Source organism: Pavona decussata, unplaced genomic scaffold, assembly GCF_977016875.1.
Source record: "Pavona decussata unplaced genomic scaffold, jaPavDecu1.1 SCAFFOLD_48, whole genome shotgun sequence".
Classification (NCBI taxonomy): Eukaryota; Metazoa; Cnidaria; class Anthozoa; order Scleractinia; family Agariciidae; genus Pavona; species Pavona decussata.
In genome coordinates this window covers 6,824,663-6,850,000 of record NW_028145470.1, presented here as the reverse complement: position 1 = coordinate 6,850,000, position 25,338 = coordinate 6,824,663, and the positions used below count along the sequence as shown (strand labels likewise).

At 37.3% G+C, this 25,338-nt stretch overlaps 2 protein-coding genes and 1 long non-coding RNA gene across 3 annotated transcripts in view; 1 reads left to right on the top strand and 2 right to left on the bottom strand.

Moving 5' to 3' along the window:
- LOC146482077 (uncharacterized) overlaps positions 1-2,393 on the top strand; it is a 3,957-nt gene extending 1,564 nt beyond the window's left edge. Inside the window, exon 2 of the long non-coding RNA XR_014864410.1 lies at positions 1-2,393. This exon is cut by the window's left edge and continues 825 nt beyond it. This is a non-coding gene — a long non-coding RNA (uncharacterized LOC146482077).
- LOC146482075 (uncharacterized) overlaps positions 1-13,865 on the bottom strand; it is a 42,479-nt gene extending 28,614 nt beyond the window's left edge. Inside the window, exon 1 of the mRNA XM_085107596.1 lies at positions 13,510-13,865. Coding sequence (XP_084963722.1) covers positions 13,510-13,597 — 88 coding nt within the window. The 5' untranslated portion in view covers positions 13,598-13,865. The remainder of the gene's footprint in view (positions 1-13,509) is intronic.
- On the bottom strand, positions 6,940-10,617 carry LOC146482076 (uncharacterized). Its single transcript, XM_085107578.1, has 3 exons — positions 10,596-10,617; positions 10,010-10,141; positions 6,940-7,571 (listed from the first exon to the last, which is right to left on the bottom strand). The coding sequence occupies exons 1-3, from the start codon at positions 10,615-10,617 to the stop codon at positions 6,940-6,942; spliced, it is 786 nt and encodes a 261-aa protein (XP_084963704.1).
- Positions 13,866-25,338: the final 11,473 nt, after the last annotated feature.

The window sequence follows — 25,338 nt, the reverse complement described above, 5'->3', positions numbered from 1 at the left end:
CCAGCATCACGCGTAATGCCAGTGTAGCAGGCATCTTGTTTTTTTTGTTTTTTTTGTTTTTTTTTCTTCCTCGTAGCTTCAAATCGGTACATTAATTTATTCATTAAACTCACCCCTCTCCTACTCGGGGTGTATTGTTCTGATTGTCTTCAACAGAAGCAGGCCAATCAAAATCCATTCTTGTCGCTTACATCGCGAGGGAGGCGACCCACTCACCCCTACGTGTGTGACGTCAACGCATCATTTGATCTATTTATTAAAAACAGATTAAATTTGGCGCCATACTGTTAACATGTTCTGGACTCAAGTGTGCCGTTTTCAAACGGAAATTTCACCATTTTGAAGCGGTGAATCGAAAGAATAACTTCTAAGAAGCACCCGGCATTTAAAACGGTGGAAATTGGTAAATTCCTGGCGAAGGAATCGTGCTTTGTTTGACAGTCTTAGACCACGACGCGAGACTGAAAAGAGGTCATTGAGAAGCTTACGTTATCGCAATGGAATTCCCGCAATTCCCCTTGAAACCCTGAGTAGCGTAACACAAGAGAAATAACGTAACGCGACCGTCGTGACTCAAACTATTCCATTAGCAAGGATAGATTTATCAATCGGCGAAGCATACAGTTGGAATAAATAAATCAGCCCCAGCATCACGCGTAATGCCAGTGAAGCAGGCATCTTGTTTCTTCATCGGTGTCATAAATGTGCACATTAATTTATGCATTAAACTCTGTCCTCCCCAAGTAAGGATATATTGTTCTGATTGTCTTCAACAGAAGCGGCCCAATCAAAATCTATTTTTCAGGCACATATCACGAGAAAGGGGACCCACTCATCACTTCTGTGTGACGTCAAATCATCATTTGATTTATTCATTAAAACTAGATTAAATTCTTCCCTCTCCCAGAAGGGATCTATTGTTTTGATTGTCTTGAACAAAAGCGGCCCAATCAAACTCCATTATCTGCGCGTATATCACGAGGGAGGGGACCCACTCATCTCTACTTGTGTGACGTCAAAGCAAATCATCATTTGGAAAAGTTGTTTTCGTTCAATGGCGGCCACACGTCTGAATTTAAGACTCTGGATCTGCCGTTTTCAGAGAGAAAACCAACCTTTTTCAAGCAGTAAATCGAAATAATAACTTCTAGGTAGTACTCGACAGTTGAAACGGCGGAAATTGGGAGAGTTCACAGCAAAGAAAATCCGCTTTAGAAAACAGATCGAATGATCAACGCGAAGGATTAGAGCTAGAGGAGGCCAGACCAGTTCAGCGGGGTCATGACGTTATTGCATAGTTATTTCTGGTATGATTCCTGGTAACACGACGATAAGTATCACGCAATATATCTGAATAAAACCATTCAGACAATTATTTCAATGGCCAAGGGAGGATATTTTTTTAAATATCTGCGAAACATACAATGGGGAATAATTGGGGTTACATTAAGCATTCCGTGTAATGCCATTAGAGGGGCATCTTGTTATCTACAGATGCTAGTGCAGCGACTAATTTACCTGGAAAATGCTCATTTAAAGACAGAAACCCATCTGGGGGCAGAGAACATATTTTTCGATTAGTATTATTCCTATTTTTTTTTTTTTTCGCAATTTATGAAAATTGTGGTCTTTGACGTGAACTCTGCTGAACCCTAAGCTCAATGAGCGTTCTGTGACAAACATAATGTTTATTACACGGTGGAAGCTTGGTTTCTGTATAAATTTAGCATTGCATTTTGCGTGTTTTTAGCGGATTGAAAAGTAAGGGTCCGAATAGACCCTTGGTTTCTTAGTGAATGTAGTATTGCATCAGTTTTGAATGATTTGAGCGGATGAAAAGTAAGGGTCGGAATTTTGGAAGCGAGGGTCATTTAGAATCTTAATTCCTGGGGCACAAATGTAGCTATCCGCTAAAATCGAGAAACTTGCCAAGCCCCAACATTACAATTTTTCTCTGTCCGCCAGTTTTAAGAACTAGAACTAACAAGTATTAGTTGAAACATTGCGTTCCTCAAAAATAGGAAAAACTAAGATGTACCTTTAGTCTTGAAATTACACCAAAAACAAGAGATAACTTTACTTTTTAAGACATGAAAAGAGCATTACGATATTTTACGACAAAATTATAGTTTTGTGCAGAATAATTCCAAAGAAAAAGGTCTCTAATAAATATTCTCGCGGAATTTTCGATTCTGGAAAAACGTAGGTTGGAAAGCGTTTGATAACATTATTTTAAATCAAATAGCCTTGCTACTTTCAATGGAAAAGTAGGCATGGTCATGACAGCAATAAAAAGGTCCATAGTAAACTGTTAAATATTATCTTTGACATTTATTGTGACTTGCCACTGCGTTGGTGCTATTGGAGAGCTGAGAGTATCGTATTTTTCAACCGCGGCAGAAAAATGTCAGTGGAAATTTCCACCGACATGTCCACCGTTTGTTACTAAAAACGGTGAAAATGTTTTACTCTGGTTCAATTTCAATTCAATTCAATTCAATTTATTTTTTGCCATTAACAAAAAAAATACAACATAAATACATTATAGACGACACACAATATTCTTACTATTACAATATTCATACTTGACTATTTACAACATGGTTATAACATGTCGGTGGAAATTTCCATCGACATGTCCACTGCTTGTTACTAAAAATGGTGAAAATGTTTTACTCTGGTTATAACATGTCGGTGGAAATTTCCATCGACATGCCCACTGTTAATGTTACTAAAAACGGTGAAAATGTTTTACTCTGGTTATAACATGTCGGTGGAAATTTCCATCGACATGTCCACTGCTTGTTACTAAAAACGGTGAAAATGTTTTACTCTGGTTATAACATGTCGGTGGAAATTTCCATCGACATGTCCACTGCTTGTTACTAAAAACGGTGAAAATGTTTTACTCTGGTTATAACATGTCGCTGGAAATTTCCATCGACAAGTCCACTGTTTGTTACTAAAAACGGTGAAAATGTTTTACTCTGGTTATAAAATGTCGGTGGAAATTTCCATCGACATGTCCACTGTTTGTTATTAAAAACGGTGAAAATGTTTTAATCTGGTTATAACATGTTGGTGAAAATTTCCATCGACGGGCGGAGTTTTTTTTTAGAAAGATGCGTACAAAAATTTCCAAACTACGTTTTAGATACGGATAAATGTCGATGAAAATTTTCACCGACCGTTCAAAAAATATGTTGTATTTCGACAGAAAATCCGTTAGCAACACAAAACTATAACTTGTCAAAAACTAGCCTTCTTTTGTCAGCTTGTCAAACGTATGGCAAAAGTAAAGAGTTTTCACTTTTATTTCTGGAGGTCTTCGTATTCAATACAGGCCGAGTTCAAATTAATGACAATTTGCAACATGTGCTTTTAACTATGGAAAATGTATTCCTATTTGCCTCAAATTTTACAGGCATGGATCAGTTTTGGTAAAATACTCAATTTTTTGCAAATTTTTGACGTTTAAGAATTATCGCATTTTGTTTTAGAACGTGTTTATGTTAGAAAAACACGGACTTTTATTGTGTAATTTCATGGTTTTAGCAGGCTTTTGAAATTTGGCCAAATTCATAAAAACTGGGATAAGGTTAGGCGATAATCATCTAATCAACTACGAAATCGTTCATTTCGAAAATCACTTTTGAAGTGTGATCATTCCGACCTAGACAATAATTAATAATCGGCTTTGTAAAGCAGACGCATACGGAAAACGCCTTGTCGATATTCACTAAGAAAGTAATCGATCTACTGCGTTTCGACTTTAAAAAAAATATCGACTTATATCAGCCTTTTACCATGTGAGCATGGTCAGTTACTAGTCATACTGAAGGCCTTGGTGGTACTTATTTGGGGAGCAAGAGGTCATTACTAATTACTGTCTTTTGGCTCACGGCTGAAATAGCTTAGAATATGAGACTTAAAATTCTCGTGGACGTCTGTACTGTTTTTGTCCCTGTTAGTGTATGGTTAGTGTCACGTTCCCGTGCGTGACCTAGGAAGTTGATCGTCAAATATTATGAACTTTATTTAGCAACTCTATCTATCTTATCAGTTTTCGCATAGTTTTCGGAGAGTAAAAAAAGTCCCCCTTTTTTCTGGAGTTCTGTTTTATCAATCCCGGGCAATTCATCAAGTGTAAGTTTTATCCTTTATTTTGTATCCTTTATTTTTTTCGTATTCTTACTATCATGATGTATTCCGTTTTTTTGATTAAGCTTCCTGTTTTGTAGTTTCACCGTTGGTCGATTTGTCAATAAAATAATTAATCACGAACTGGTTGTGAATGGATGTACAGCGCCCTATGGGAACGCTACAGTTAGCATTAGTTAAGTGTATGCACATTACTTCATGATATAGAGAGGCATGGGGGCACAAGTTGGTGGTGTGTCTACAGACAGCCTAAAAACCGTCTTACGGATAACAGCTAGTGGAGGGCGCAAAACGGTAAAATAAGTATATGCAAAAAAACGTACGTAGAAATTGTTTGTTATTTTTTTTAAGTTACTTTTATTGGATGAATTCAGAACTTTAGTTTAATTTAGTGTTCGCAGTCTACGCTATTATATTTCCACACAAAATATAGTTTGCGAGACGTTATTACTAATAATTATATAAGAGCCCTTTTTTTGACCACGGTAGTTAAGTACGGGACCAAAAGGTCTTTACTTTTATATTACAAATTTACCTGCGTCGCATAATGATGTTTTACACAATACAGCAAATCTAAACCACAGTGATCGCTTATGTACATCTGTACATCATGATCAATCACAACACAGTTTAATTGATAGCAAGTGTTCAACATGCCCAAGGAAGTAATGCTGTCAATGGTCTATAATGTTAATATATACATCTATTTCAAGTCAGAATTATACGATAGAGGCATTCACTACACAAGTAACCTCTGCATGATGATATTGTACATTTTCTTTAGTACAGATTTTGTCCAATTTGGCCCTACTTGTTTATGCTGCTTCCTAACTATGGCTTTTGCAGTCAATTTTCCAAGCTCCAATTTTTTAGCAAGCATTTTGAAGATTAATTTCCCTTACAGCCATTTTTATATTACAGAGTGGCCTTAAAGGGTGGGGTTCACATTTAAGCGCATGTGCATGAATCTAGAAAATCTTTTCTCTTTTTTTTCAACTTAATGGCCTTAAAAATCTCACTCATATGTACTCCAGTAATCACATTCTATAATTAGTCCATTAACAAATCGAATGTGGTTGGCGTTGTCTGTACTCTTATCGACAACGATATTCGTCATTACAGTGGTCAAAATGTTGTGGACTGACGAGGCGCAATTTTGACCACTGTGATGACAAATCTCGTTATCGATAAAAGTACAGACAACGCCAAACCACATTCGATTTTTTTTTTTTTTACCGCATATCAACGTCAAAGAAAAATTTTACGATAACTGCCAAAATTTCCGCGCGCTGATTGACGCGAGCAGCGTTGCCGGTCTAGACTCTTAACGACAACGGAAATTTAGCCAATCAGATTGCGAGATTAGAAATAATTGTGGTAAAAAGCAAAATGACTGATGACCAAAATTCACAGAAAATGCTAGTGGATTGTACTCATATTGTCGATATTAAATTTAGCGTTGACCCGTAGGATTTATTCCATGGTTGATGTTTTTACAGTTATTTGCATGCGAAATAACACAATCATATGAAAAAATTACCATCGCAGTTTACCCATTCCTTTCCAAAAGGTTCATAAACAACGAAGTAAATTAACAGGCTTGGGTCATACCTAGCAAAGGCGATAAAGTATTTTGATTCATGGACATGCGAAGAACCGTGAATCACTCCCTTTAAATATTACTAACCAATATAAAAAAATCAGCTGTACTCGATATAATAACTTAAAAAATGACTTGTTTGGTGAGTAGCCGCGTAGAATCCCCTTAAATGGCTTCACCAAAGAAGATGACATATCCTGAGATGCCGTGAACTAACATAAAGGAATAACTTCAAATAGTTTAAAAGCTTTTAATTATTATCAGTCCATTTCTATACCGTTATCCAGCGCCCTTATTATAACTTCAGAAGTATGAATGCTATGACAATGACACTTGGAGAATATATAGTAAATGTATCTCTAAAAAACGTTTCCTTTGAGGTTTGCAACGGGAAATGAGCTGGCACATGGCCATAAATTAAGTCGGCTTCAAAATGAATGCCTTAGATTAAAATTGGAAAACAGCTAAAAATGTACAAAAACAAAAATCTACTGTAGGAAAAATTATTTTTTATCTTAAAGAAGAATATGATTTTTGAACCTCTGCCAGTCAAACATTGATTGCCCGACCCGAACTCAGGTAACATGCGAAATCATTCCCAGAAAATTTTAACAAAAAAAAATCAAAACGTTTCGTTTTGTTTGCTCAAATATGAAATAAAAAAAAAAAAAAATTATAAAAAGTGAGCGTGGAAAGAAGCACCCCTCTCTACTTTGTTTACCTTAGATAGGATAACAGTACTCTCGGTGTTCGTCACAATATTGTGGTATCATGGTGAATTTTACATAAATGTAAGAGTCAATTTGCTGGGCAAAAGGTAAGTGTAACCTTTGTGTTCAAATGCTTTCAGGTCAGTTGCATATTTAGTTGAAATTTTTTGGTATTTGATAAACTGTGATCCGGACAAACGATACACAACCGACTTCCCTTCGAAGTTGGCAACAGCCAGGAACGTTTCACCGCAAATCGAAAATGGTTCCCAGGCGCGGGCTCCGTGAGTGAGAATGGACTGGAACAGAACAAACCTGCTGCCATTCCACTTGTAAATGAACGAGTCGATGTTGAAAGAATTTCCCTTCCGCGAATTAGCAAAAGCAAGGAATGTCTCGCCATTGTTGCTGAAGGACTTGACATCCCAGGCACCATATGTCTGAAGAGACTGGAGTTTGACAAAGCTGTTACCTGACCACTTGTACACAGAGGACTGGACAGAATAGCTCTGATTCCTGCTTCTGCGGTTTGCAGAAAACAAGAAAAGTTTCAGTTTTTATTGCAAACGTAGTACTTGCTGTAGCTCCATAGGTTCTTATCTCCTGGAACCTCTCAAACTGGTTTTTGCCCTTCTTGTAGATGACTGAGTTTACACTTTGCCAATTACCATCATTACTATTCGCGACGACGAGAAACAGGTCCGACAATATTTTAAAGAAGTTAAAACTAATTGCTCCGAGTGTTGGAATGTTTTGCACGACGATAAACTGGTATCCATTCCACTGATAGATGGCAGAGTTCAACCGAAATGTAGTTTTATCCTTGCGATTAGCAACAGCAAGGTAATGTTTCTCAGCGATCGTAAAATATTCCATGTCGCGTCCTCCTTTGGTGTCTATGGTCTGATAGAGGGCAAATTTTCCAGTTGAATCGTCCAATTTGTAGATGTAAGAGTCTGTGTTGTGTCCGTTGTTATCATCACGATAGTTAGCGAGGCCGAGAAATAGACTCCCATCGATACTGAACTGTTCAATGGCGACAGCACCTTTGGTTGGTAGGTCTTGATATTTTTCGAAGTGGAGCCTTCTACCGGAACAATCTTAATAGAAAAACAAACATGCCACTTAACATTAAATAGGAAATTTTATATAACATCAATATAAACAGCATATCTTTAACTTAAAATGGCAAACTTAAGAGTGCAATGATTACCACCGACAATATGATGTTTGAGCAACAGCACTGGCGCTTTCCATATTCGTTGCAATTCCTTGTTATAATTAGGTGAAGTTAATAGTAAAGGGCCGGGCTTGGATTAGAGAAACATTTTTAATTTCCTAGGGCAAGACTCTTAAACCCTATGGGATGAACGGACGCGATGAAGAGTTCGTTGAGGCGAATCTAATGAAAAAAAGGCAATGGATTTATTAGCCTACGTGTAGCCGTACCTGGGTGGGTACGGCTACACGTGGGCTCAGGATTTATCGGATTTAATGAAGAAATAAGGTTACATTTGTAGATTTGTACTCGACGAGACCGTTCAGGCAACTTGACATAAACACAGCGCGATTTCCGGACTACCTGCGTGTTGTGTTTGAGAAAAGCTCGATAAAAATAGTTTACCAGTCGGGTTGCGCCATTTAACAATTGCAAGATTTCAAGACAAAAACAAACGACCGCATTAAATCAAGGATGGAAATGGGCCTTTAATCTGTTTATGTCACCTTTTTTTATAATGACTTCTGTACACGTTTCTGCTTTCCATGTTTATGAGCCAATCATATCTCACCTTTTTATTAGTATCATTTTAAATATTCCAGTCGGTTTTTTTCATTTTTACCTAGCTTTTTGCAGCCCCTAAAGAAGTTTGTCTAACCGAAATATTGATGGACGTGGATTGTTTTCGCCATTTGGTTTTTCGCTTGCGATTTTCTGTGCGAAATTCAGCTCGGCGCGCAATTTCCTTAGTATGAACATGGGTCTTAAAGTGTCGAGCGACCAGTCTGTATGCAATTTATTTTAATGTCTCGGAGACGTTCTCGAAATCGGTCACGGCTTGTCTCCTTCCTATCCTCACCAATGTATAACGTGTATTTTATGTAACTGATAACATTATTAGAGGTGGATGTAAAACGAACAGTGTTTGAATAGATTGCTTGTGTAGATTTGTGTCGGTATAATGGTATAAAGGTCGTGACTAAAGAAGAATGTCGTATTTTCCAGGCGGTCGTTCAGTTGTGAAGTTTCATCTTATCATGACTCCAGTTCTGGAGCTCAAGCATGTAAGTTTACATTGTGCCTATCAATTACTAGTGTTTTTGCGTGGTAGTATTTTTTTTCTATCTCCCTTTTAAACTGTGCTACGTGATCTCACTGAAACAGTGTTTTTGAGCAAACAACGTGAATCTTAATAGTTTGGTGACCCAAAAAAAATGATTAAAGGTTCAGTGATCAGTGGCACGAGTTTGATGTTTGTAAGTTTCCTGTTTTCAACCTGAAGCTGTCAATTATGATGAATATTTTCGATTTGGTGGCTGCAGCTTGGGTACGGAAATTTTGTACACGTTGTGAATGAAAGGGTACGTTTAACATCCGGTGCGGGTGCGTGGTTTTTGAACTCCAAGGTTCATTGTCGGAATTAATTACGCTTGTAACTAAAGCTAACTAAACAGGTCCCTCTGTTTTTCTTGCGTTCCAATGAATAAGAGGTTGCCAAAAGATTGCGCCAGTCAGTTTCAGATGTCATTTTGGGTCAACTTGAACAACTTGAAGTTCTTCAAAATGAGGTCTCCTCCTCCTCTTTTCTGACCCGGGAAGCGAATCTATTTACTCGCCTTTTTTACCTTCTGGGTCCAGTTGTTTTAAGCCCGATTAAGCTAATCCTGGGTTGACCTGAAGTTTAATTCTAGTTTAATTTCTAATCAATAAGTATTCTTCCAAAAGATTTTCTCCTTTAGTTTAGGCGTTTAGATTAATTTCTGGAAACGCCACAAAGTTTTCCCCTTCAGTTTTGACATTTTGCTGGTGTCATTTTATGAAGAGCTAAGACTATAGAAAGCAGCCGTCGATTTTGTTTTACAAAGTATTCCTCTTATATACAAAGTGGATTTTCATTATAATATTTAAATATATTAGCTTCAAAGAGAAATAGGTTAAAGGTGCTGAAAAATATTTTTGTTAAAAAGTCACATTCATGCAGTCCAAATTTTGTATCCCAACACGGGGTCTGGCTCCTTTCTCAAGTTTAGACGTGACTGAAAGTCTGTTTCGATTCTAATTAATTACGTTTATGCACTGGTGGATTAGTTCAACCAGGATGTAAGGAAGTGATTTCCTAAGCAAGGAAGGGTAAAAATTGAGTTTGGAAGGTTTTGATGATGCCTAAGATGAACTCTGAACCAAAACTTGTAAACGTAACGATTTATTTTTGTTTCCGTTACTGTTGGCTGTCAAGTATGAACTTTATACTATGGTAACGCAACATTCATGATTCAACTGATTCTGTCTGTATTATTTTGAAGTCATTCAGCTACCTACCTTCAAAGCAACTGGTACGTTCAATCTCTGCGGCTATTCTATCGACTAGGTTCTTGACCTTTTCTTGCTGTTTCTTCACCTCGTCGTTTTGTTTCCTAATCGCATCAATGACTTCCTTTTCCGCGGGGCAAACTGCAGGGAATGTTAGTGGCAACACTCTGAATACATTATGTAACACAACGAGAAAAATATTATTTTAACCACAGACAAATCGGCAGGAGAACTTTCGATAATTATAATTATCACTGCACGCTGTTGTAATAATTCTGGTTTATCAGAAATAAGAGACTAAACAATACATTTTATGTTAATGTTTGTTTGTTTGTTTTACCCCTTTCTTCATATCATCATTAAGAGTCAATAAATTGTTGCTAAACAGCAACTTTCCACTCCGTGAGTACTCCTAATCACCTCCATGTCTTGACTTTTTTTTTCTCCAAAATCCTGGTTGAAAAGCTTCACAATCAACCAAATCTGAGTTTCCTTGAGCTATGACAAATAACAAAGCTTGTAAAGGAAACGAGCTTAAACGTTGAAACTTTTTCAGGCAAAATAATAGCAGAATTGAACGATTGTCGATACATACGTTCAAAAACGTTCGTCCTCATAAGTTGAAAACGTTGTATATTGTCAGGATGGCATCGTTTTCAAGAATTATTACAATTATCAAAAGCTCCTTTTGTTTTTTCTTGTTTTAAATTCTATAATTCCAGTTTAAATAGCAATACTTTAAATAGCAATAGGCCTTGTAACTGAAAGTGACGCCCTACTTTCGTACCTACATCTTCTCACTCTGGGTTACAAAATCTGGTAAAATCCGCTTTTCATGTGTCAGCAATCTCGTACCCAGAGTCCTCAAGCTCTTTGGCCAGCGGTTGGTTGCCAGGAGAGACTCATGGGAATTCGGCTGCCCCATAACTGCTTGTATTATTTTCCTGCGGTAATAAAATTCCGGTTGCTCAGTCTCTCCTGGCCACCAACGACTGGGCAAAGGGCCTGAGGACTCTGCATACGAGATTGATGTGTTAGGAATGTGACACATAGCATAACTGCGCATGCTCAACATTTGTAGCAAAGAGGTTTTTGCTCACGTTTTGCCCAAGATGGATTTTCAAGATAAATTTTATCGCTATAAACGTCGTATCCAGATAAAGAACATCAACGATTTCAAGGTCCTGGGAAAAACAAAGACGCCGCTTAAGTATAAGTTTAGTACGTTCATAATGGTAGCCAAAGTGTGCGCGCTGTATTACGGGTATAAGTTATTTTTACGGGTCTCATTGCCCAACAAAAATTTTCACAAAACTTTGAACAGAGAGACAACACTTAAAAAAATTGTATTTTTATGAAAACTTGTCACAGTTTAATCAACGTAAAGTCTAAACTGATATGAGAATTAACTTTCAAAAAATGACAGAAGTGTACGAGCATCCAAAGCGAAGATCTAAATAGTCGTCCGCACGTGCCATTTTCATTGACAAATCAGATTAAAGAACGTGACTGATTTTTCCAGATGTTTCCTTCCAAAACAAAACATTTGGGTATGTCGCCGGTAGTTTCTTGGTGTTGTGGGGTATCACCAAATGACGTCATATTTCTCAGTTCGCTGTAGTAGTGTTGTTCCGATATACCACCACAGTAATCAATCAAGTCAATAGTATTTGACTTGATTGTCCGAGCCCCTAGGTGGCTTTACTGACAAACCGACAACTGACAAATTCTGTCAGTTTGTCAGTACCGACAAACCGCCAATTTTTGACTTAATTATCCGAGGCTCAGGGCGGTGTCTTTACTGACCAACTTAAATTTTAAACTGTCAGTAAAGCTACCCAGGGCTTCGGATAATTAATTCAAAAACTGTCGGTTTATCGGTACTGACAAACTTACAGAATTTGTCAGTTGTCGGTTTGTCAGTAAAGCCACCTAGGCCGGCTCGGACAATCAAGTCAAAAACTATTGACTTGAGTGACTACAGTGGTGATATATCGGAACAACACTACTACAGCGAATTGAGAAATATGACGTCACTTGGTGATCCGCAACACTAAGAAACTACCATGACGCCCATTTGCTCTCGCTGTCGTTTTTCAGACAAATCATTACAAAAACTTTTGTGTTCAAGCCAAAGCGAGTGAGCACCTGAGACTCAATACTTATGAAGTTAAATTTAAGACAAACTAATGACACTATTCAGTAAAATAAGTAAAAATCATTTCGTGCAAACAAAGTTGGAAGTTTTTTTTTTTAAGGGAGTTTTCAATGTGTTTATGAAGTGAACGGTTTCAGCTGACAAAACGTAGCTGCTACACGCTGTTACAGCGTAGATTAAATTGTTTTCCATTGTTTTAATAATTTAAAAAAACTTTCCACGGTTATCCCTCAGCTAAATAGAAAACATTTGTTTTAGAGGTATCACGAGAAGAGGACGAGCGAAGGCGGTCTTTCCAGATTTTGATCGGTGATTGGTTAAGCGAAAGGAGCGGAATGACCACATCCGACAACGAGATATTTGTAAGGAAGAGATTAACACGGCTTGTTTTCTTTTACGACAAATGAGTGAAGTAAATTATCTATGAAAATCAGGTACACGACCAACATTTTCAAATAAATTCCAAACCTAACAATCAGTCGTGGTATTTGGAATAAACGGACTAGACGTTTATTTTAATTTATCCTTTTTTTTTACCCGGCGTTTATTTGAACGTTAATTGGCATGAAATTAAATCGAAGAAATTGGGTTACTTAATATTGTAGTTCTTTTCCATAAAAAATAAAACTAACGAAATATGGTTTTTGTCTCTTTAATTTCAGAAAGATTTTGCGTTTATTAATTGTTCGGCTGAAAATATATTTGGTTGTTACAGCAACTTCTACTCTTAGAATTCAGTGAGTGACACGGTCATACTCAGGAAAAGGAATTCCGAGTGTTCCTAACAGGAGTCGAACCTTTGCACTGAGCTATAGAGGATTCGTGGTAGCTAGGTCATTAAACAGGGTACTAGATATTTCTACTCTTTCAGCTCACAACAAAACTTCTTTCCACTCTCCGTCTCAAAGGCCACCTTTGGATAAAAAAAGCTTTACAGTCTACACCCACTCTCGGAAGAACTCTGATCACTAGCTTAGCTTTTGAAAGTAAACAAGACTAGCCACTGGAAAATCTTTTGGAAAAACTATAACAGATTCGAGTGTCTGGACCAATATGCGCAAACTACTTCTCCTTGTAAGTAAAGAAAAAAAAATCCATTCTTTATGTTCTCTGAGTTACTTGGATGAAAACATTTCGCACCTTCCTTCGGTATCTCGCTTGTTATTATTTCAAGCGAACCAAGATTTAATTTTAAGATTTTTGATCGATTCACGCAAGCTACATGTATTTTCATATTTGTCTATGATATTCAATTAATCACTTTTATGGAAACAGTTTGCTCCTTCCCAAAGTACTTTTTTTACATGTTGTCGGTTTTCTTGGCTTCTTGTTGAATATTATGAATATTTACCTGCAGACTTCATGGACTGTTTTGCCATCACCGCCACAAAGAACACTGTGATGACGAAGACAGGGAACATTGTCTTTTCAAAAGCCATCTTGATTCTAACGAATAAAAGAAAAACCCAAGGGATCAGTTATACATTTGTTACTGTAGAATATATGCAGTGCCTTGTTTTCTTACGTACAGTCAAGCAGGTGAATATCGCGCCAAGGGAAGCAATTTTCGCGCTCACTCTGGAGGTTCGCTAGCTTTACTGTTCCTAAGAAGAAAAGGTAACTGCTCGTAGTATAGTTATTGTTTCGTATTGAATAAATTACCCGTGCTGAAAGGATATGAGCGAGTTTAATGTGTATTATTTTCTCCTTTTTTTCCAGAAATATAACTCGCTTTTATTACACTTATCGATGTGTTATCTTAGTGAGAAAAACAATGTTGACAGGTCAGCAACGAAAGGAAAAAAAAAGAGAAAAGAAAAGAAAGAAAAAGCAATAAAGAAAAACAACATGCAAACAAGACAAACATCAATTTTCTACTCTGTAGCACATACCTCAAGGTTGAAAACGTTGTATTCTGATCAGATGTCCTTGTTTGAACTGGGTGTGTGTAGAGCACTGTCTGAAGGATAACAGGATGTTAAAGGTTTCTATTATTAACGCACACTTTTTAATTATTCATCATAAAATGATGAGAACACTTTACCTCAGGCATATTACAAATTGGTATAACTGCCCAGCAAGAACCCGCTTTTTTTGATTGTGGATTGTCTCCCGTCTGGCGCGTTTTTTCTTTATAGAGAACTCTTGGTAGCATCTGTCCATCAATATAAAGTAGAATCTAAGACAGTCAGATATGCGTGGTTGGAATCAAAACTTCAAAAGGAGAGATTTGAACTCAGATGATCATTTATTGGGACATGGAAAAAAGCCCAGTTATGTAGATCGATTTTTTGGCATAAACACTAATTAACAGGACAGAATTGGCCGCGACCGCGCGGTGGCCTTTTTTTAGAGCTGCTATTTCACTCCTAACTATCCGATTCCGAATACATTTATGAATAGTTTTTGCGCACTAGAACAGTCACTTGAAACAAGATATGCCATATTTTTTCTACCACCATTGATAAAATTTACTGCCATTTTTGTTTTCCATTTGGGATAAAAAAATATGTCTTGTCTTATCAGAGAAAGAATTTCAAGCAATACAAAGAGCTAAAAACAGAATAATGAATATTAATATTTATTATTCCACTATTATGTCATTTCACCAAATAAGGTCGAGAGAACACGCAAAATATGAGACCGTAATACACTGTAATGTCCCGGTTTGACTGGTTTACAACAGAGCGAATACGGACGGAAAAGGCAGAAAAAAGGAGCAACAATGGCCGGACTGGACGAAGAATAGTTTTTGAAACGATGGAAGCTCGAAAACAAGTTTTAAGCATGCCAATCACTTGTCATTTATCTTTTCATTTTATCCAATCAAATTAAAGACATTTAACTGGCTTTCTGAGTTGTTTACATCATTCGTACGCGCCATATACCGATGGACAGATAATGCCGGGTGTATTTCAAAACTGTTACCAAAACAGAGAAGCCAAAATAACAAAATCTTTTTGTAGTGGAATAATAAATCTCTTATTCGATGGTTTTACATATAATACTCGCGGACATTTTGCTCATTGCTCGTATTTTTCCTCGCCCCTCCGGGGCTCGGAAAAATACTACGCAACTCGCAAAATATCCACGCGTATTATATGTAAAACCATCGAATAAGATATATATACCACACAAGTGAATAGTGCTTTTCGCGCGCTGATTGGCTAGTTTTGGAGGTGATAAGCCAAGTACTTTAATTTTCACCTCCGAGCAGTCGAAGAGAAACAGGATCCCGTTTGGCCACGGTCACTTAATTATTTCGATAAACAAGGCGGCTGTTACAAAAAAAAAAAAAATACAAAAAATAGCAACAAAGTTTGGTTGGACGGCATTGAATGGGTGGTTTTTTAAGAGCCGTCCTCTGTAAATATCGACTATCGTCGTTTGGACGAGAAAAAATGAAATCCCTCAAACTTTCTCAGAAGAATGGTCTATGTAAGTGATTCACATAAATATAACTTTCAGCTCAGTTCGATTCGTATTTTAGCTGTACTGCGACCATCTTGGTTTTACCGCTCTGAGAGGGCTTTTAGCGGCCATTTTAGGCCACACTTTTAAGAATTTGCCTTACAAAGAAAGCGTTACAAATCCGAACAAAATCTCATTATTCGAAACAAGCAAATGTTTGTTGTTGTGTTGAGAAGCTTTTTGGGGAATTTGATCGAAGTCTGATTTTTTTACAAAATTTTTAATTTCTTCCCTATTGAACTACTCTTCAAGTGCCAAAAAAATGGCCGAGTTTAAAGGAAAATATCGCTAAAGATACATTAGTTGGCATCCTAAAACAGCATCCCGGTTAAAGAGCAATGTCTCGTTTGTAAGAATATGCAATAAAATTTTTGGGCAGTTAAAAAGAGAAAATTATAGAAGAAGAAGTTTTAATTGTACTTTTGTCAACAAACACCGCCTTCCTAATTAGCATAACAACATGAAAATAACGATTTACTAAGAAAATAATGATAAATTCCACTTACCTCGTGAAATATCGAGAACTGGATATTTCAAAATATATCAATTTATAGTTTCAGTTGGATACAGCCGCATTTTCGATGATTTGTTGTGCGAAATCACTGTAATACACCGCAGCCGTTAAACTGAGTTGAATTCTTCAACTCCGTCCGGACAACCATCAGCCGAAAAAATTGCCTTCCGCCCCATAAGCTGCCGTGTGCAAGGTGTCAAATATTTCTTTGTTATCCTTAATGACCAAAACTTCTTTCAGCTACCATTTAAATCCTGCTTTGAACTGGAGATTCTCGTCAAGAAATCGTTTATGTTCCGTTGACCTTCCGCCGTGATTAAACAATGAGATTGCGTTACAGAAACGCGCGCACATCTAGACGGGTTGGGGTGGGGGTGGGGAGGAAACAAAAATGGAAATGCTCCCAAATTAAAAAAAAAAAAGGGCCATTCAAGATTACTGTCAAAGCTATTTTATGCATTTCGGGTACTAAATAGGAAACTGCTGTCCCAGAATAATGTGGAATATAATAAGCCCTTGTGCTCTATTTCTTTGGTTGGGGCGTGGGAGGGGGGGGGGGGGGGTGGGGGGGTTGGCAAGTAAAACATTAATTTGTAGCATCAGTTGATCCTTGCTCTTCTGTCTAGGGTTCATACATGTTCACAACTGTCCCAAGCTCACTGACAGCTATATATTTGTAATATTAGGTAACAGTGAAAAAGTTGTAATCACCGGCACGTAAAATTTTAATATGAGGATTTGCATGGGAATACATGCAAATTAACAGCTTACATAGAATTCCAATAAAAAGCGACTTAGTTACTTACTTTTTTTTCTTCTTTTTTTGTGTGTTTTCTTCTTCTTTTTTTTGTGTGTGTGTGTGTATTACACTTGCCTGTTTGTGTTTTGGAACGTTGTCATAGCGTTTACCATTACGAGGACTTGGAGCCAGAAAAACTACTAAATCTGAACATCGTTGAAAATGCTATCAAATGTTACGAAGGGCAACCGACTGACAAATAGGGCACAACAGCTAATAGTAAGTGGCATTTAGTTGTGAGTGGCAAAGGGTTTTTTTTTGCGACGCGCGATGGCCCATAAAAAAAGCAGCGTGACGTGTGATGGAACTAGTCTGAAATGTCAGCCGTCTCAGGGTTAGGGGGTGGAGACGGCTGATATTTCAGACTAGTGATGGAACCCGTGAGTGAATACATTAGTACAAATTTTTTGTATACACTGTATGGGCGTCAATGAAATTCGCACCTTCCCACGGTCTCCTAGCACGTGATTAATATATGCCTCAGACCAAATTTGATAAGGAAGAAAATTTGATAAGGAAGAATTTATGAGATTCAAATGCGTGTTTTTCAAAAGCATTAGTTTAGAGAGTACGATCTATAAATGGGACAGTTTGCTTCTTGCCAAGTTACACGCTTTTCACTCCGCAAATGCTTCCATTTTTAGCGTCTTCGTGTGAAAAGGTGTAATGAAGTGTAATTGCAGGTGATAACTTGTGATTCGTAATGGCATGGAAACCAGGTTGTGAATTTCGTGGGGGAGTTCAAAATAAATGTATTCGTTTCAAGGAATGAATACTTATGATTTGTACTTTGGTGTTTCTTAAGAGAAAACTGCTAAAATAAAATTATATCAAAATACTCATACTATACCTGCCCAAACGTGGAATGCTTTTAAATGGACACTCACGTCCCCTCGGCAGTCACTCAGTAGGACACACTGCACATTTTTATCGTTTTGGGTACTGGATCCGCAGGTACCTCCAACATACGACGAGTACCAGGTGGCCATGACCAGGAATTTTCCATGGACCAATTAAAAGTGCGGCTACTAAGCAATTCGCTTTACGCGTGTCACGAAAAGAATATATTTATTAAAACTGGAAACAATACGTTTTGATTGCCACATTTTATTTCTATGGTTCTCTTTTGCGACCCGAACAACTTAAAATATTAAACAACGCAGACGTCCTTAGGGGTTCGTCACGCGTTTCCTCCCCCACGAAATAAAATTAAAAGTAGCCACACCTATGAAATTTAAAATACAAAACTGAATGCAAGGCTGGCACTACGGAAAAGGGCAGATTTATTAGTGGCCAATATTTCGACTAATAGAATTAGTCTTCCTCAGGGCCAGAGCTATACTGAAGGAAAATACAATAACGGCTCCTTAAATTAAAGTTTGAAAAATACATGGAAAAACATGATTGGCTAATACATGATATGATGGCAGCGTACTTGTAAATATGAGATAACAAAAATATAGTAACGGCTCCTAAAATTAAAATTTGAAAAAATACATGCAAAAAAATAATTGGCTAATACATGACATGAAGACAGCGTACTTGTAAGTATGAGATAACAGAAATATAGAAGTGTATAATCAAGGTTCAGCCTTCGTTTTTCCTGTTAATGCCATCTGGAGATAATGTTTTCCCTCTATAAATTAGAAAAGCCTCGCGTGCCTTACGGCGGGAGGCATTGATGGTGGGTTGTAGTTCGGTTAATGCCTTCTGGAGATAACGTTTTCCCTCTATAAATTAGAAAAGCCTCGCGTGCCTTACGGCGGGAGGCATTGATGGTGCGTTGTAGTTCGAGAGGGATAAGTCATGTATTAGCCAATCATTTTATTGCATGTATTTTTTCAAATTTTAATTTTAGGAGCCGTTACTATATTTTTGTTACTATATTTTTATACTTTAATTTAAGGAGCCGTTATTGTATTTTCCTTCAGTATAGCTCTGGCCCTGAGGAAGTCTAATTCTATTAGTCGAAATATTGGCCACTAATAAATCTGCCCTTTGCCGTAGTGCCAGCCTTGCGTTCAGTTTTGTATTTTCACGTTCAAGTGACGCCTGACACAAGGTCTTTCACAAGAGAGATCCGGCAAAATTACCAGCAAGTTTAATTCCTGCGTTGTGTGGACCTCTGCATTCAAAAGTTTTCTATGAAATTTAATTTGATGTAGTCATTATATAAATCTACTTAACGATCGGCTTCGCGTTTCCGCAGGACAATTTGATCACAGTGAGAGAGGGAAAGAAAACATGAAACGAATTGTCGACTAAAGTTCCAGAAGTCCATTTTTGCCTCTAGATCAACCACAAAATATTTGAACTCGCTGGAAAAGGTGCCCATCGAAATAAGAGACCGTGACTTTACAGAGGGTACTTCCTACTACGACAGAAACCAGAGAAAAATTATAACCTACACAAATTTCTCAACGTTCCCCAAAGTCACTAGTCATGTTCCATTATTCCAAGATAGGTGTTTAATTTATAGCCCCGAAAAGGCAAAGAATGGCTAACACTTTCGCAGCGTCTTACAAGCTAAAGTTCGTGACATTTTTATTTCCTCGCCACCTCCACCCCACCCGGATGTGCGCGCGTTTCTTTAACGTAATCTCGTTGTTTAATCATGGCAAAAGGCTAACAGAACATAAAAAAAATTCTTGACGAGAATCATTGACCAACATCATGTATGAAACCTAAACAGAAGAGCAACGATCAACTGATGGTGTAAATTAGTGTTTTACTTGCCACCCCTCCCACCCCCCTCCCACGCCCCAACCTAAAAAATACAACACAAGGGCTTATCATATTCCACATTATTCTGGGACAGCAGTTTCCTATTTAGTACCCAAAATGCATAAAATAGCTTTGACAGTAATCTTGAATGGCCCTTTTTTTTTTTAATTTGGGAGCATTTCCATTTTTGTTTCCTCCCCACCCCCACCCCAACCCGTCTAGATGTGCGCGCGTTTCTGTAACGCAATCTCATTGTTTAATCACGGCGGAAGGTCAACGGAACATAAACGATTTCTTGACGAGAATCTCCAGTTCAAAGCAGGATTTAAATGGTAGCTGAAAGAAGTTTTGGTCATTAAGGATAACAAAGAAATATTTGACACCTTGCACACGGCAGCTTATGGGGCGGAAGGCAATTTTTTCGGCTGATGGTTGTCCGGACGGAGTTGAAGAATTCAACTCAGTTTAACGGCTGCGGTGTATTACAGTGATTTCGCACAACAAATCATCGAAAATGCGGCTGTATCCAACTGAAACTATAAATTGATATATTTTGAAATATCCAGTTCTCGATATTTCACGAGGTAAGTGGAATTTATCATTATTTTCTTAGTAAATCGTTATTTTCATGTTGTTATGCTAATTAGGAAGGCGGTGTTTGTTGACAAAAGTACAATTAAAACTTCTTCTTCTATAATTTTCTCTTTTTAACTGCCCAAAAATTTTATTGCATATTCTTACAGACGAGACATTGCTCTTTAACCGGGATGCTGTTTTAGGATGCCAACTAATGTATCTTTAGCGATATTTTCCTTTAAACTCGGCCATTTTTTTGGCACTTGAAGAGTAGTTCAATAGGGAAGAAATTAAAAATTTTGTAAAAAAATCAGACTTCGATCAAATTCCCCAAAAAGCTTCTCAACACAACAACAAACATTTGCTTGTTTCGAATAATGAGATTTTGTTCGGATTTGTAACGCTTTCTTTGTAAGGCAAATTCTTAAAAGTGTGGCCTAAAATGGCCGCTAAAAGCCCTCTCAGAGCGGTAAAACCAAGATGGTCGCAGTACAGCCAAAATACGAATCGAACTGAGCTGAAAGTTATATTTATGTGAATCACTTACATAGACCATTCTTCTGAGAAAGTTTGAGGGATTTCATTTTTTCTCGTCCAAACGACGATAGTCGATATTTACAGAGGACGGCTCTTAATCTTTCCAACCTCATATTCTATACCGTAAACTGTCGAGCACTATAAGAGTAAAAGATGATACATCTAATGTTTTGCAGCATTGTTTCGAGACGAGGAAAAACACCAATTGAAGAAATGGCACCCAGGTAGAAGTTCTGCTTATCCATAGGAGAGCGAGCCGGCAATTTTTATAATAAGAAAGCGTTGTCGCGAATGAGCATCCCACGGCGAGTTTACCAGTTTAATATGTCGGTATAATTAAAGTAATTTTTTGGTGCGCAAGTTAATCAGCTTGTGTGGTATATACTAAAACAATTATTCACCTCAGTGTCGGTGAAACTGGTCGATATTTATCTCGCCGCTCCGCGGCTAGGTAAATATCAATTATTTATTCACCTCCACATCGGTGAATAATGGTTAAAAAAGAGCAATATTTCATGTGATCTTTTTATGATATTATTAACAGCATTGTCAAGAAATGGCCCTTTTATGAGAGCTAAAGATTTGATTTAAATGTGGGGTATTTTAGCAAAGTTGGAGCCAGACTGTGTGTAGTGTCACTGAATTTTCTTACGAATTGTGTTGCAATTTTGGGGGAGTCAATACAAACAGTTCTTTAAAAATATACAGGGATACTGCATATTAAAACATCTGATAAGAGATTTAATATCTGACTTTTGCTTTTCTGGTATGTAACAAAGAAAAGAACAAGGAAAAAAATCAACCAAGGTGTGCGTATGTGTTAGAAAATATTTTTCTTTTACTGTGCGAATAACTAATTGTATAAATATTGCGTCATATTTGCATGTACTTGTGATGTTGAACATTATCTGAGCTGTACTAAGTTTAGTTGGGCAATAAAATCCTTTGATTCTTGGTATCTGGCAAATATTGAGGCATATTTATTAGCACAAGGCTTCTACGCTCTGTAAAAATAAGTCAGGAAATATATTAATTAATTAATTAATAAATAAAGCAGGTGTCTTTGGTTTGCAGGAAAACAGAAATCCTTATAAGGCGTTAACACCACCAACAAAAGAGGCACATGCGACTATTTTAAATGTATTTCCATCTTTAGTTATAATTGACATTATAAACCAAGAAAAATACAGGGAAATTTTGTGGAAACTTGCGACACGCACACACAAAACAAAAGCATACATATATTTTTACAACTTTCTCCTTAACAAAGCCTGGAACATTTTTTGTAGCACAAAGGTTTTTATAGGGCGCCAAATGTGCAAAAATTATTTATTACAGTTATATCGAAATTATTGGAAGCTTTGGCTACACTACTTTTCGAGTAAGAAAACATTACGTCAGAGGCATGAACTTCCACTTGTTGTGAAAATCATTTAACTTCTTATTCTTCCCTACAATATATAATTTAACTTGATATTTCTTAGCTAATAAGACCTTGAAGGAGGAAATGGTCGGGTTTGTATTATTTCGCCTGCAGTGATACATTAGTGATTTTCCTACTAAAATACAGTAGTTCAACAATACATGAATATTTCCGTGCACCAGCGACCACAATTACATCTTTCAATGATAAAGTAATACCTTCTTTCAAAACGTCGTAAACATCGGAATACACTTTTTCCTAGTTTCTTTAAGCCAGCGACACGCTTGACGATTTTATACGCCAATCACCACGATCGGCAAAAACCGCCAGGACTGTGCCCGATGCAGCGATTACGATTTTCACCGATCGCCGCGATCGGCCTATAAAATCGCCGATATCTGGCATGTCAGATATCGGCGATTAAATACGCTGGCATTCTCCAAGTGTGCCCGTTCATGCGATTTCCTACGGTCATTACTGAATTGCCAGTTAAGTCGACTTATCAGGTTGGGCAATTTTATGACATGACAAGAAAAGTTTCAGTTTTTATTGCAAACGTAGTACTTGCTGCAGCTTCCTCGGTTCTTATCCCCTGGAACCTGTTAAACTGTTAAACTTCGCGTAGTGTCGTCATTATTATTCGTGACAACGAGAAACAGGTCCGACAATATTTTAAAGAGGTGAAAACTAGTTGCTCTGAGTTTCGGAATGTTTTGCACGACGTTAAACTGGAAAGATTTTATAACACTTGACAACCGAGAAAGATTATAAACTTTCCGTGCTACTACTCGACGTACTACGGCTTGCTTAATGTAAACAAAGGCTTTGAATTTTGGCGGTGCCATTCTTCCGCGGTTAAATCCCACCGTACTACACACTTCCGTAGTCCTTGCTTAAAGTCCCTATTGATGTCAAACCGGCGCCGGGAGCGTTAACCGAAGACGGTACTAGTGCTCTCATAACGTATGTTTGGCTGAAAAGATCATGAATACAAAATTTCTTTCCATTCTTCTGTGGTACAACCTCTATGCCAAAAATCGTTGAGAATCCTGCGCTTAAAAGCTCCAAATTGGACATTTTCTAGTGAATGAGTCGAGCAAGGATGTTTTGTTTGTAAAGAGCGGGAAAACTGAAGCGCGCTGTCTCATGGGAAGGGAACCTCGCACACTTCCGTATTTGGTGTTATGAAGGTCAATCATTAGCTCTGTCTTTTGGGAAGGTGAACGTATTCATTTTTCTACAGTTTTTTTCTTTTTCTTTTTTTTTTTTAATCGGAAACTCAAACATAGAGAGAAAACGGAATGTAGAATTACTGAGGGGAAGATTGCAATACGGAACAGGATGCAGCAGGATTTCCATTCACTGTGAAAAAATCTCGAATTTCGAAATAAGGAAAAGTGGCGGATTTCGCAGCAGTGACGTGCGCAAGGCGCTGTGGGTGACTAGGATCCTTTCAATAACAGGTTTGGTTTATTTCTTTATTTATTTCATTGTTTGATTGATTGACTGATTTTTTTTTTTGATTGAGTAATGTTATTGACTGACTTTGCCAAAGTAAAAATATTTATAGAAACGATATGTAATGAAAATCTCTATTGAGAATACCTACTCCACCAAAAGGGATTTACTAAAATACAAATAATAAATCTAATACAAGAAAAACAGTAAAACAGTATTGCAAAACTATAACTATGTTAAATATATTACAAATCTATAACTAAGATTGTTTAATTAGAGGAACTAACCCTTAAAATTCTTTAAATAATACAATAATATATGTATAGGTAATCACATGATCCCGAGTGCAATTTGCAATAAATGAGCAAGAGTAAAATTTTAAAAGGCTAACAAAATTGCACGAGCCCGCAGGGCGAGTGCAATTTGGGGTCTTTTAAAAATTTACAAGTACTCATTTTTTCCAAATTGCATGAGAAAAATCATGTGATTACTTGTTAATAATATACATACAAAAATTTCAAATGAGCTTTAATTTGTTTATCACTGGTCTGTCAGCTAATGCTCCGCCTACATGTATTTGATTGGTTTTCAAAAATGACAACCTTGATTGACATACATGTTCATACGTACGAAAAACAGGCTAAAAATACCATCTCTCTAAAAGAGCAAGTTTTCAAATCACAAAGCAAACTTTTCAGCCAATGTTAAAAGAAGTCTGAAGTCAATCACCGTCCTCGGCATGTTTTCGCACTGCTGGATTTCAGGAGCCGGGACTTAACATACAGTCCAGACTGGCGTGTTTTAGTCTGGTTCTCAATGAATTCAACGTTCGTTTTCGACCAAGCCGACATGGAAATTTTCAACAGGATGTTTTAAGCCAAAATATTGAGTCAGAAGCCAACAAACCGTTTGTACCAGGACTTGTGCTTCAAGCCTTTTGCTTTTCCATAGTTCATTTAATTCAGTGCTTGTCAGACTTCCAAGACTTGTTCAGCCGCTGGACTTTAGCTTACCTTGTTGTCACAGTGGCCGAGCTTTACCTTCAAGAACTTGCTTCAATTTTTTTTACTCTTGGTCTCTAATTATGGAGTATTTGTAACCTTGCATTCTTAGGTAACGTTCAATTGCAGTGCGAAGACTGTCATGCTCGTATGGTCTTTCCCATCTTTCTTACGCACTGTTGCGTGAAAATCCTCGAGAATTTTGTTGAGTACCTCCGGTTCACAGTTTTCAATATTTTGGTCGTAGCCCTTTCGTGCTGTCTAAGACCTCCAAACTCTTAGCCAGTGTGTTTGTGCTTTGTTGAGTTTCTTGGCATATTCCTTTAAACTTTCTATTAAAATGCTGTTACTCTGTACAAACCTGTTAGCCATTTTGTTTCGAGATAGCCGATTTGCAAATTTGCATACCTGTTCATCATTTAATTTCACCTTTTTTGCACTAATTTCAACTTTCTGCTCTCAATTCCACATTTCTGCACTACATTTATGATAAATTGAGATGCTCTCCACCAATCAGATTGCAGAAATTTTTGCATGTATATTATTAAAAAAAAAAGATTGTTGCATTACGAATGGCCTTTTTGAATTCATCAAGTGACGTAAGCTTACTCACGGATTTATCCAAATTATTTCACTGATTTGCGGCAAATTTGCCGATTTTCAAAGACCCCAGTTTC

Bases quoted from the DNA above. Each gene is read 5' to 3' on its own strand.
- LOC146482076 (XM_085107578.1), bottom strand. From the start codon at position 10,617: ATGAGGACGAACGTTTTTGAAC. The intron at 10,142-10,595 runs GTATGTATCGAC...CATTCCCTGCAG, and splicing joins GAGGACGAACGTTTTTGAAC to TTTGCCCCGCGGAAAAGGAA. The intron at 7,572-10,009 runs GTAGGTAGCTGA...TTTTCTATTAAG, and splicing joins ACGTACCAGTTGCTTTGAAG to ATTGTTCCGGTAGAAGGCTC.